Genomic DNA, 13,526 nt, shown 5'->3' with positions numbered 1-13,526 from the left:
AAAACAGCACAGGGTACCCAGCTATTGAGCAGATCTTTGTGAAGACTCAACCCTACAGTGCTGTCATGGTAAATTGCCAGCATACATACTTTTCTGTGCCCAGAGAAGGCTGCAAAAGCTTGACTGTGTGTGTCACACACTCACACACACAGCCTAATTGCAATAACTAATATAAATTGCTTAGTATTTCAGATATAAAATTATAGAAAAGATTGTCTTCTGACAGCATGAAGAAAATGATGAGTATTTGCCTTATTTCCACTGCTCATGGAGAAAGAGCTTGACATTTTTTGAGCCCCAGATATGGTTGCGATGTTTTTGCATCCATTGGCTCACACAGCCTCATTATCCTCATTTTATAACAAAGCTCATGGACATGGAGCCAGTAAATACATCTAGGACTCAAAAACCAGGATCTCCTCAGCTCAAAACTTTTTCACCAAAGCACATCGTCACTGACATTTAAAATAGGTTATGTCCTGCAAAGCTAACGTAACTACAACAACAACAGTAGTCATGGGGCCAGGACTTTACAAAGAAAGGTACTTCCATATTCTACTTCACCCGTTTTTACCAAAACACCACCCACCAAAGGGTATTTCTGACAGTTTACACTAGTCAATATATAGTTTGTCAATATATAATTTTTACATTCTGCTGACAAATAACAGAAAATCTGGCAAACTTTTCCATATTTTCTATGGCTTTGGGGGGCAGTTTGGGGTTTAAGAAACCTGGTTAACTGAAAGGAATTTACTCTTGATGTCAGTGTTGCTAGTTCATACGTTAAAATTAAACAGTCCAACTAATCCCTAGTGATCTTCTGTATCATGCTCAGACCATCTGACAAAAATTCTTACCCAATGGAATGGAAGCTTTTCCCCACGTGTTAAGCCAGATCCCTAAACTACAGAAACTATAATCACCCAGTAGATGGCACTAGTTGTGCGGACTACTCTTTTTATTCCTTTTCTATCCTTAGTCCCAGGACCTAGGTCAGAGATCTTACTCTATTAGGGTTGTATCTGAAACAAGACTAGCCCCACATAGCAACCAAGTAATGCCTTGCATGTTACTTGTGGAAAATATTTAGCTGCCCTTGTACAGAACAAGACTGCCATCCTGTAAGTAGTGGGATCTACTGGGCATTTTTAGGAATGTTTACCATGCCTCGACCACCCTACTTTTCACTTTGGCCAGCCTCACTCCACATAATAAAGTAGGGGGCTGAGGAATGCTCTGGGAGATAAGAGAAAGGTAGAAGATACTGTAAACATGTACTTTGCTGAGATAAGCAATAATAAAATCTACTTGTAAAAAATTCAACAGAAACCTAGGCTGAAAAAGCTTTTTACTTTTAGGCCCAAATGAAGCTAGGTGACTCCATTATAAATAATCTGATCTTAGTATGGACATAATTTGAATAGTTCTATTTGAACCTAATTCAAAACTCAACAATGCTCACATCTAGAGGCCATACTCAAACCCTACTCTGCTTGGGACTACCCTACTTTACCTATCAATTCTGTGCTTTGGAGACATATGCTTCTAAGTACAATTTTCCCATGTTTTACAAACCAGAATTTTGGTATATTCTAGCTTCACAATAATAAATGAAACTAAGGATGTATGGAGATATGCATGTGTCGTTTTAAAGCAAAGTTATTTCTGTATTGGGGGAAATGTCAAGGGCAAGACACAAAAATCTTCAGGGTCATTATCTCAAGTGCTGCTCTACCAGACCTACACTTACAAAGTCCCCTTCTGGTCCAGCAGGGAACCAATTCCTAGTCCTAACAAGTTCCTGGGGAAAATCTCCTACAACTGGCTTATAAACCATTGCTTCAGTTTTACTCAACATACAGTCAACATATGGACAAGACACTGAACTAACTCTACGTCCAAAAGATTTTGCTGGAGTAAAACAAAACTTTTTGGCTGAAAAGGGTAAAGAACCGGTTTCTAAAGCCAGGCCAACTCCTTACGTTGAGGTTGTCAGTAAGCACACGTGATAGTGAGGACTGTGGGGTCTATTCGCAGTTCAATAGCTAGTCTCCAAGCTTTGGGTTGGCGTGGTCCTAAAACTTGGGGAGTCACACTGCAGTTGTGGGTTACCTACTGAGGCCTCTCAAAAGGCTGAAGTGTCTACCAGTCAAACTGGTTAAAATGCTCATTTTACTGCATCATACCAGTTACCTCATACTGGTAAACAGCCCTTAAAAACATCTTTGGGTTGAATGTTCTTAGTGTGAAAAGTACTAAATAAATGGCTTATTAGGAACAGTCGGACTTGGTTTTCTCCAGTCTGTTTCTTACTTTGTGATCTGTGCTTTGAGAAACATCATTAGACACTTTCAGCTCAGAAACCTGGAGTAATCTGGTCACAATATTTGAACAAAAGTCTGGTGTGTGCCTAATAAAACAAACTTCCAGGAATTTGGGAGAAAAGTTGAATACACCTGGAAAGCAAAATGTTTTTCCTAAGCTTCTCCCTGAGGACCTAACAACATACCATTCATGGCAGTGCTGTTTTCCAAAGGTCACAATCAGATTTCCTCAGAAGCATACCTTAACTGTTAATCATTAGGACTTCTTTGCGAAATGTGGGAGTGTTTTAATTACCCTGACATTTAATCATTGGCTGAAACCTGGTTTCCACCACAGCCAAGAACATCTGCTTTCACCCGTCATACAACCAACCCCTACCAGAGAACTGTCACCCTCTTTTCTATCAGAAACGTAAAGACTCATCAGATAGGAAAGGGGGGCAAGTGCTCCATGTTAATACTGCCTTTTCCACGGTTTTCAAGGTTTGTTGTCTCTAGACCCTTTCCAAATACATTAGAGAAAATGGTCTTAAGAGTCACGGCAGCCTAAATTTGCTTGGAGCAAACAGTAATCACTTTCTAACAGAAAAGGGAAGTCATTTCAGTAACTGAAATTCCAGATCTACATAAACTTAAAACTGCCGTTGTGTCTTCACATTGATGTAGAACAGTCAATCTGTACCTCTGAGAAAACTTTTCAGGACTAGTTAACCAGCTACCTCTACTCTAAAGATTCTTTTTTACTAACCTCCCATCTGTTTGTTTTCAGCATCATCCCTTTGGCATTATATTACTCAACCCAGCAAATTAAACATTCTTTCAAAATGTTAAATGATCAAAATGTGAGTGGCAAGTACTCAGTGCTACAGATACTCAGGGCATCAAATTAAACTGTCCTCAAAGCTAAAGCGGATTCCTGAAACTACAGGAACAAAGCAAGAGCTGGTAATAAAAAAGCAAATCCTGTGTAAATGCCTAGGGGAAAGCACACTGCACCCTTCACTATTACCCATCATCTTCTGGCCTTACGAACTTCTGGATCGTAGTAACAACCCAAAACTGGCCCAGAGAGGAGGGGCCAGCTGGCCGATGACACTTCAAACCTCTTCAGAACTGTTCTGCCAAAATGAAATGGGACCCAATCCTAGCAGCGTGTATTGCTATACTAAATGATTTTTGTTTTCGGTAGGTGTTTAAACATTTAAAAATTCACAGGTGAAAGCACCAGGAAAGAGGAAGGTAGAAAACTTTCTTCCTCTTCTTGATGAGTACCGTCCAAGCAGACTGGTAGGGCAAATATTCATTATGGATTGTAATTCACTTGGGTTTTGAAGGCTTCCCTTAAGAAAAAAGAGATTTGTTAATAAATGATAAAGAACACAGAACAACAAGATTAAATTACTGAGGCAAATGTCAGTTACAAAAGTAAAAGCTTAGATCTTTCTCTATTTAATATCCGTGTTAAAGGGTAACAGTATTTCCACACCTAAATGCATTTTTTTCTATTCTTGAGGTATGATTAGAGGACAAACATTTGACTGCCTATTGTAGCCAGAAATGATTCTGATCACTTACATGGGAAATCCTCAATAACTCTATAAAGGGATGATATTACTTACTTGTTTTTTCAAGTTGTGGAACTTAATTAAGGCTCACAGGTTTTAAGTGTCATAATTTTCCTACCATCATAGGTGAGGAGACAACAGGGCTGGGATTGGAAGCCCAGCAATGAGCTCAACCTGAGAGTTTACTTTTCAGAAACTCCAAAATTCTTCCTTTTAAAATCATCTTTAACACTATATTCTCCCATAAACAGCTTACAGTATTATCGCTCCTACCGCTACTCAGATTTTAAAAAAGGTTTTTTTAGTATTTTAGTGTTTTTTTTTACTCCAAGCGTTTGTAATTTTGTGAACATCTTAAGAAAATATTAGTCACAAAGCCAAATTAGCTACAATCATTGAGTAGATGATTAAGGAAAAACTTCTAGCACACATAAACCCCAGTTACTGAAGTACTATGAACCATAAATAAGTTCCTTGAGATTAGTCATCATCCACCTCTAACACTCTCCACAGTGCCGAATATGCAGCGTGTAATGAAATCGTTAGATACACTGAATTAGGGTACGTGAATATTCTGGCGCCAACTTTCATATTCGAAGGCTATGGAGTTCTTAATAAAACAGAGTCTACTTATTTTGTGACTTAGGTAGGGGAAAAAAGACAGTGACAAATACAGAGCTAAGCAGTCGCCAGGCTGAAGCAACCATTACAACTACGGTAAAATGTGCCGGCTCTCCACTGTAAATCATTCAAAGAGCAAAAATAAGGTAGGTCTGTTAACATTAATGCAAGTTTTATTCAAGAGATAGTACTGAAGAACTGAATTCTAACAACAGAAAAATTTGCCAGTTATCCACTCTACAGTAAAAAGTGGAACTGGGGACCACTTAAAACACATAAATAAATTCTACCTTTACATCTCTGAATAAAGCTGTATTCACTTGAGAGAGAGAGAGCCATGTAACTTTTGCTGATAAGGCTTTGTGAATTGTGTTCAGAAACTCTGACAACACACACATACATACACTCTTCAAAGAAGGCAAGTCCCTAGGATTTTCACTCCAGGATGAGTTTCTGTAAGTACTTAGGACTGACTTAAGACTGCATGTTTCTACACGAATTTGATTTGAATTGCCTTCATTCTAATATCTATCCATCACAACTTTTAATAATTAAATCAACATTTATTATGACTTTATAACTCCCTCAAATTACACGTTAATATTTGACATGGTAGTTTCAAAAAATAAATATTCAAGGCCTCAAGTTTTAAATTTTCCTTCAGTGTAATGCGCAAAGTAGATAACAAATATTAATAGGACTACCCTAAAATAAATGCAGCTTTCTTATAAAAATTACTTGTTATAATACAGTTCCCATTCTATTCTGTAATTCTGACAAAGAATATATTTTTTGGTAATAAAACAAGAGTTTAGAATGGTTCAGTCCTTGGAAAACCTTAATGGCAGTCACTCAGTGAAGACATCAATCATTCCTAGAGTCCCAACTCAAAAATTGCTATTAGCATTGACTGAGTTTTTGTGTTTTTTTTAGTGGTTATTGCTTCAGTTGGCAATACCTGAATTTAAGACAAAAGAACATCTCCCACTAAGCCTTATTTTAAATATTACAAAATGTATACAGAAGATAGACTCATAGAGGCTATAATGCTGATGTCTTAAGTAACTCACCCACGAAATGGGTGCAGGCTTTTTAGAGGATAACCATAGATCTTCTGGCTCTAAAAATAAATGCCCCTACTTTTCAGAGTGTTCCCATTCTTCAAATTCTTCAACAGGAGACTTGAGCAGCTTAACAGTTTTGCTATAAAAACAAACCACTCTTGTTACCAAACCAAAAACAGAAAAGGAAACCGATAAAGGACATAGTTTTCACAGTTAACGATAAATAAAAGTGCAGTAAGTGTTCAAGTAGGGCATGTAGTTTAAAAACTACATGTGAGTATTTGGCATAGGTCATCTTTTAAAGGCTCTCCGAGGGTCCCTGCCATTACTTATTGTGGTCATGACTGTTTGATTATTAGCCGTTCCTTGTAGCTGTGGATTTGTAGGTCCCCGGCCATTGCTTCTACCAGCATATGAAAATTGGCATCCCCTTGATTCTGGGCCAGTTTGAACCCCATTTCCTAAAAGAGAATACAAAAGTTCATCATCATTTTCAGACACTGACCTAGATCTACAGAAGTACACCTATCTGAAGTCCTAACGCACACTATTAATGCTAACAAGTAGTATTAGAGAAAACAAAGGCCTTTATTGTTAAACTACTGGAAAAAACTCAATGTGGGCTCTAGGTTTTTCCAGATGTATGATTACTGTAAATACATTCACTTGATGCTGATCAGCAGGGAGACAGAAATAGATGATTGGGCAATAGAATGAAAAATTAGTAGAGTACAAAAGCAAAGGTAATGCACTGCCTACATTGTAAGGGAAAAAGAAAAAAAAAAACAAAGGGGAAGATGGTGTATGAACACTGGCATTAGGTTCAAACACGGTTAATAACACTTCAAAAGAACAGTGTAATTCTAACTTTGCAAAGAAAAGACAGCAAGGTTTCCCACAATGTGATGATCACCAGCTGTGCCAAAACACGCAGCCCCAGGTCAAATAAAACTTCAGCCACCCTAACAAACTCCAATCCCAAAGACTTTTCCTCAGTTATTTAAGAATAAAAACTTCAAAAGACCTTTAACACAGCTGTAAGCACCATTAACATGACATTTGAGAGTATTTGAGGTCTTTGTAAAGGCGATTCTTTTAAAGAGGCAGCTATCAGCATGTGAAAAATTAAGGTTGAGCTATTAGTCTAAAGAAAAAAGGCTTTTGGTGTGCCAAAATGACCAGTAATTCTGCACCTATTAAATAACCACTAGATCACAGAAATTTTGTTTAAAAAAAAAAAAATTGATGGAAAAACATATTATGCATCACCAAAACAGATTTCTTGTTATTAGCCACTGTTTAAATATAGAATGTGCTCTGGAGGTGGGTGGGGGGATGGGTGGAATAGAGGGGATTAGGAGGACACTATCTTCATGAGCACTGAGCACACATGGAATTGCTGAATCACTACACTGTACACCTGAAACTAATGTAACACTGTATGTTAACTACACTGGAATTTAAATTACACAAATAAATATATGTGTAGAAACATTTTTAAAAAATGTGCTCAATAAATTAGCTGCAGAAGGTATCTGCTATCTAGACAATCAGTTATTTAGGAATTCCCTGTTAACCAGCACTTCCCTTTTAGTGCGAGTCTACGCCTAAAGACAATTTTCTTCTAAACCTTTCACAGGATACAATCTCTTAATTCTTAACATCTGATCACAAATACGAAAAAAAAAAAAAATCTTACCCACTGGTCCAAATGTACCTGTACCCATATTATTATTCATGGAATTATTCTTCTGTTCATTTTGTGCCTAAAAAATATGTTTTTAATTTAACCAGTTGAAAATCTATTAAAAAATTATTATAATAACATGTTGTATCCACTCTTTAATTGTTAAAGTTTTTTGGTTTTCGGTTTTTTTTTTAATAAATTTTTTTAAAGATCTACCCAAGTCCATTCAATGTTAACATTCAGGAATATTTCCCAAATCTTTCACAGCTTCTGTTACATCTTACTGTATTTTCCTGGCATTACTCCCTACTCCTCAAAGTACTAAATGGCATATATATTTAATACACGATACTAAAGATACATATACAGACTCACAAAACATAGAGAATAAAAATACTTTAAGAAGATTTTTTTTTCAACTGTCTTCATTATAACCTGGGTACGACAGGGTTGGACACCTAGTCACAGAATTAGAGTACCCAGTCGAAATTACCCTAACCATAAAAATAGACTATACATGTGGATTAATTACCCCTCTGCTCTGTTGTCCTCGATAATCTGGGTTGGGTTCACTGAAATTTGGCACTTCTGAATAAACCATACAAAATCTGAAAGAAAATAAAGCACAAAGTTAAATGACTTCTAAAATAATCAACCTTTCTTCATATAACATGCATAACTGATAGGAAAGAAGAATTTAGGTGTCAAATGAATTAACCAAAGAGCAACATGCTAACTACTTATACAACAAAAACTTCCAAAATGCTATTTTGTTCCATAAAACAAAGTAGTTGAAAATATCCAACTGCCTACATGTATAAAACATTCTATTTTTTAATTCTGTACTGCAAAAAAATAAATCATGTCAAAGATCAAAGACACAGAAACACATCTTTGTGCTGTTTTTCCATATAGGCTGATGCCACTGAACCATGTTTAGGGTTCCAGAGTGGTTTTTCCAGCAGTGGTGATGGATTTGCACTGATCCATTCACACACTCTCATCCAGTCCCTCTTTTGACCAATCACTGTGAATCTGCAAAGATAATCATTCACGGTTAAGAGTGGAATGTGCAGGTATGAATAAAGACAAGTGGCTATAAAGACAAGTTTATCCCAATGCTTCTTGTAGGTCGACTATGGCATATATTAACATTACACATAAGCATTTACTTAGCTCCTCACCCCATAAATAAGAAGTTAAAATCAATTTTGGCAAATCCTAGACTGACCTTGTCAGTCACTAAGAACCGATTGACCTCCAGTGGTTCTTCACGTAAGTGACCTCTATTATTATAAATACTTCTGTACACATGAAGGTCAGGACAAGATCCTAAATCCGTTGATAATAACGATGCTAAGAGCTTTCAATAACATGTTGCTCTAATACTATTCTAAAAACAAACATAAGTGAATTCTAATTTTTCTCCTAGCAAAAGCAAAATGTTGTTTCTGATCTTTAAAAGCAACATTGCTTTATCTTTTCCAAACAAAGAATCTTATCCCTGTAGTGTGGAAGAGTATCTCCCCCACAACCCTTTTTTCAGTGCCACGTGTGGCTTCTCTTTAAAAATATCCTCCAGTGTGATGGGCGTTAAGTAGGTATCTAAGCATTAACCAAACAGAATGGACTAATGATCTGGCTCATTGCTAACACAATACTTTATGAATACATCCCAAATGTCTAGGCTGATATGGAGGCTGAATTACCTTTACACCCCTAGAGAGGATGGTTCCTCCAAGTCAGGGTGGAGATTACGAGGGTAGTAGTGTATGGAAGCTCGCACTGTGGCTGCCTGTACGGTACCTAGACTGTGGATAAATACAGGACTTCAATTGTCATCGCTGTAAGTCCTTTTATCACGAGTACAATTCACCCATAAATGAAAAGAGATAAATTTATGGCCTGAAACCTAGCTTCTTACCTAGCTGCTTATTTGGCAATTCCCTAGAAGACAGAACTTATTTCAAATGGCACTGTGACACCTGAAAGCTGCACATTCCCAAAGCCTACAGAAATGGCCCCAGCGGAGCTCGTCTCAAGTGCAACTGGATTCTCTTTGCTGGGGAAAATGGACTTTCTCAACCACAAGAAACAGAATAGATGGCTATTAAACTGGTACATACGTGTAAAGTGGTTTCTACAGTCTGCTGTGGAAGGCATTCAGTATACCAGTCAAGAAAAGCCAAGAGAAATTTATTACAGTTAATACCTACCAGTTACTCTGTAGATATTTTATGCAATGTATTCAATTATAGGAAATGCGTTTTAATACTTACTCCCCAATTTTTTGAAGTTCTCCACCCCTTCCAGTATAAAGTGTCAAACACCCTTTCCACATGGAGGCATACCTAGACAAAAAAGAAACATCAGCTCTATAGAAACACGTGTATGTCCTTCTACTTAAGTAAAACTTTATCCTTTGGTTTTTTTTTTTTGCATTAGGGTTAGGTGGAGATCAAACTCTGTGTTTATGGTAATAAATCAAATACAATTCATCTCATTTTGATTGTTACTTACAAAGGAATACAACGAAAAACAACTGCCAAATTCTGACATAATTGTCTTACCTATAACTACCCTTAGAGAGTTGAAAGTCTTTTTTGCAAGGTAATAAGCATTGTTATACTCCAAAGATCACGTCTTTAGCCAATTAACAAAAGAACTTTCAACTGTAGAGATTTAAGCAGAAATTATTTTTCAATCACAGAATTTATAAAAATCAACACCAAGTGTTTACTTTTACACTCATTTACTTGGTCTACTCAGAAATTAATGGAATAGTTTTTCCTCTGCCTCCTTAAAACACATAGGGTAGATAAGCTACTGAAAATTTAGTAAAATTTAATCAAGGACCTTAAAAAAAAAAAAAAAACCCAATCTCTCACCTATCTGCCTTTCCAAATCTGCAATTTTTAGCATCAACTTGGCTGAACAGATTATTTATTCTGATCAACTTTGAATGCACACAGCATCATTAAATATTCCTACACACAAATCTAATAGAAATGTAAATTAAACATTATAAAATCAGTCCAAGGTTTGGTTTTCAGTTGTTCTCCATACAACTACAATGGTAACCTTATGACTTAGAAGGGTGAATTATAACTAAATGTTGTTTAAGTATAGTGACGGTTCCTCTTTTAATATAGGTTAATAAACACTTACTAGTTCCATACTATATATTCCTCTTTAGTAAGGACCTATTTATTAAAGACTCCAGCACACTCACACTATACAAAAAGTGACTTGGAAGAGATAGTGCACTAATATTTCACCTTGGTAGCGTAAAAGTTAATGCATATTGAGAAAAAATTGGAAGTTACTACAAGTAAACATTTAACTGGCACTTGTGTTTTGGGAATGAGATCAACACTAGCAGGGTGTCCTGATAAACCTATGAATATTCAAATTACCATTATTTAGATGTATGCCTTTCTTCGAAAACTACTTTTCTTAGATACAACCTGAATTTAAGGGCCTTCTAATAAACAGGCCAGACTCCGCTGGATATGTTATTTTAGTAAGTAAAGTATAAATATTTCCGTTTTCCAGAAGACGAAGTTAAAGAAGTGTATTAACCTCAAGGTCACACTGTAGTTAGAAACCAGTGGAGTTTCTTTACTTTTGAATTTTCCTTTAAATTATATTCCTTGAAATTCCTGTACAAATACTATACAGATACTGAATTTAGTTTTTCCACAAATTTTTTGAGGGCCACATCTATGTGTTTTCCGTGACTACAAAATATGAAATATCTGAAATGGGATGCTGTTTACACTGTATAAGATACTTTTAATCACTGGATGAGAAATACTTTGGCAGCCAAAAAAACTTTAATTATGCTAATCCTCACCACACCCTCACAGGCAGGAATTCTTTTGTGTAAGCTACAGATATGGAAATTTAAAAGACACGATTAGTGTCCTAATGAGTCACTGTATGAGAATAAAATGTCTACGTTCTGACTCTCACTTCCTTCTTTGATGACACTGCCTCACTTCCTGAAGATGTTGTAAGGCCTGGAAGATATTATCAAAGGGCTCTAACCTCCTCCATTCAGGGTGATCCAACACTTCTCTGAGATTCTATTTACTTTGCCAACATCAATCTCCGCCCACTTTTCTTATAGTTGTGACAAATAAATTCTAATTCTACTGACCACAGAACTTCCAAAATCCATTTCAAGACCCTTTTCTGACCTTATACCTTCCTAATTTAAATACCTGGTAAATTTTTAAAGGCAGGATAATTGCCAATCAAAAAACAGACCAAAAAAAGGTGTGCTAAATTATTTTTAAAGGCCAATCAGCCAACTGAATCTTTTGGATGGAGGTAGCAGAGACCTCTTTCTGCCAAACATTTCCTGCATATCATTCTGGTTTTTGTACTATGCTGACCTTACGGCAATAGGCACAGGAAATTACTCTCCAGAAGGTGCCTTCCAGATATTGTCAACTTCCCCTCTTAATATTTACATCCGAGTACAAATTTGACACACCACAAAAACTGCTAAATTGTTCAACTACAATCTTATGTCCTCACTGTCTAAATAAAATATAGGCAGGACTTCAAAAGTCACTAAAAAGGGGGAAAGGTTGGAAAAGAGCTGACAACTGTATTCAATAATTTGTGGGGGGAGAAAAGTATTGACTATATTAATTTTATCAATCTACTAAAAATACTCAATAATCCCCGAAGAGTATTTAAAAATCTACTTAACCTGTAAACTGAGGGGGGAGTGGGTTAAGATTCCCTGGTGAAACTGAACACTTTTACTGGCGAGGGTATTACATCCCAACGCTGTCCACTATCTAAAGTTAACATCCAAGGGGCTCAAAACTGCTTGGAGGCCCACAGAAAAGAATGGAACTCCAGAACTTGCCAAGATCCCCCATCAGGCAATGATTCGGCAGACTGCTATTTTGGAAGCATTCTCCCTCCTCCCCATTTTGTGCACACCTACCCTCTGGTCAACCGAATAATATCCCCTGGCTGTATAAGACCTCCGATTTCATCCCACACGGAAATAGTGATGCTGCCCGTTTTATCTGCTACTTTGCATGATCTCACTTCATGGCCGTCTTTGGTTTTGGTCACGCGTCCTGTGAAGATTTAAAAATCACAAGGGGGGAAGGGGTGTATTAGATGAGGACTTCCAGAAAGGATCTAACTCCTCCTCCGGGATCCAAACGCAGTGGAAAGGTGGGAAGAGGTCGAGCCCCGGGTTTTCGCTGCAGGTTGGATCCGAGCCCCGGCGGGGGCCACCAGGGCCACGTGGATGGGGGGAGGGGAGGGGGAACGGAGGAGAGGAGGAGGGGAGCCCCCGGCTAGCAGCGGCGGCGCCCTTCCCTCTTGCCCCAGAACGCAAGGGGGCGGAGGGGTGGGCTGCAGACCCCACTTACCTATCTCCAGGACAATAAAGACGACATTTAAGTTTTTCAGTCCGGGCTTAATATCTTTTATAAAAAGAGGTGGGTCGCTGACCCCATTCATATTGAGGCAGGTGCGGCTACGGCTGCGGAGACGCGTGTGGGCAGGGAGTGGGACAAAGCTTCCCACCCTCCCGGGCAAGGGCGAGGGCGCAGGGGAGACTCTGGGCGGGGGTGGCGAGAGAACGGGCAGAAAGCGGTTAGTCAGGGATCACGGAAACCAGCCCAGACGGCACTGAGTCCCAAAAAAGGAAGGAAAAAACCGGGCTCACAAGTTTAAAAAGAAAAAAAAAGATGAACTAGTCCACACGCAAACCCCGCTCCCAACGGGGCGACAGGAAGGCAAGCGTGCGAACCGCCTCCTTTGGGTAAAAAGGCAAAAAAAAAAAAGGCAGCGAGGGGACGTCTCTGCCCTGAGTCCCCCTCACAGTCACAGCACACACAAACACACACACACACACACACCACACGCGGGCGCGCGCCCAGTCTGTTCCAGGCTTCGAAAAGAGACAGACTGTGACAGCGAACCCGGAGCGGAGACCTAGCAACCGCGCACTCAGCGTCCCAAACAGCGACTGCCGAACGCACCCGCGCGCAGGCTGGACCCCAACCCCGGCCGCCACGCCCCTTATGACGTCACGTAGCGTCGGCACGCCCGTCGCCCGGCCCTCCGGGCTTGTAGGAAGAGAAGCTAGGGGTCCGGAACCGTCCGGCGTCGTCCGCGCAGCCTCCCTCTTTCCTCCCCGGCTGTCAGCCTGGGCCCCGCCCTCTCAGCCTTCCAATAGGCGCTCGGCCCCGCCCCGCCCGTTCCTGCTTCCGCCGTCGCTGCG

The 13,526-nt window shown here is 38.9% G+C and overlaps 1 protein-coding gene across 4 annotated transcripts; it reads right to left on the bottom strand.

The window, feature by feature from the left end:
* Positions 1 to 626: 626 nt before the first annotated feature.
* Positions 627 to 13,422, bottom strand: NABP1 (nucleic acid binding protein 1). 4 transcript variants are annotated; one of them, XR_006583443.1, is made up of 7 exons: positions 12,670 to 13,278; positions 12,231 to 12,369; positions 9,544 to 9,615; positions 7,797 to 7,872; positions 7,277 to 7,343; positions 5,584 to 6,038; positions 627 to 3,667 (listed from the first exon to the last, which is right to left on the bottom strand). XR_006583443.1 is itself a non-coding variant. In XM_019838397.3 (6 exons), exons 3-6 carry the CDS (start codon positions 9,603 to 9,605, stop codon positions 5,869 to 5,871), a joined length of 375 nt encoding a protein of 124 aa, XP_019693956.1. In that variant the 5' UTR covers positions 9,606 to 9,615; positions 12,231 to 12,369; positions 13,285 to 13,422; the 3' UTR covers positions 4,669 to 5,868. The 4 variants fall into 4 exon arrangements, 3 of the variants coding, with proteins under 3 accessions (XP_019693956.1, XP_019693955.1, XP_003991031.1); XM_019838397.3 differs by lacking the exons at positions 627 to 3,667; positions 12,670 to 13,278 and adding an exon at positions 13,285 to 13,422 and having other exon boundaries at positions 4,669 to 6,038; XM_019838396.3 differs by lacking the exon at positions 627 to 3,667 and having other exon boundaries at positions 4,669 to 6,038; positions 13,162 to 13,288.
* Positions 13,423 to 13,526: the final 104 nt, after the last annotated feature.

Source organism: Felis catus, chromosome C1, assembly GCF_018350175.1.
Source record: "Felis catus isolate Fca126 chromosome C1, F.catus_Fca126_mat1.0, whole genome shotgun sequence".
Lineage (NCBI taxonomy): Eukaryota > Metazoa > Chordata > Mammalia > Carnivora > Felidae > Felis > Felis catus.
Note: the sequence above shows the minus strand (reverse complement) of the source record. Positions and strands in the feature narration are given on the sequence as shown.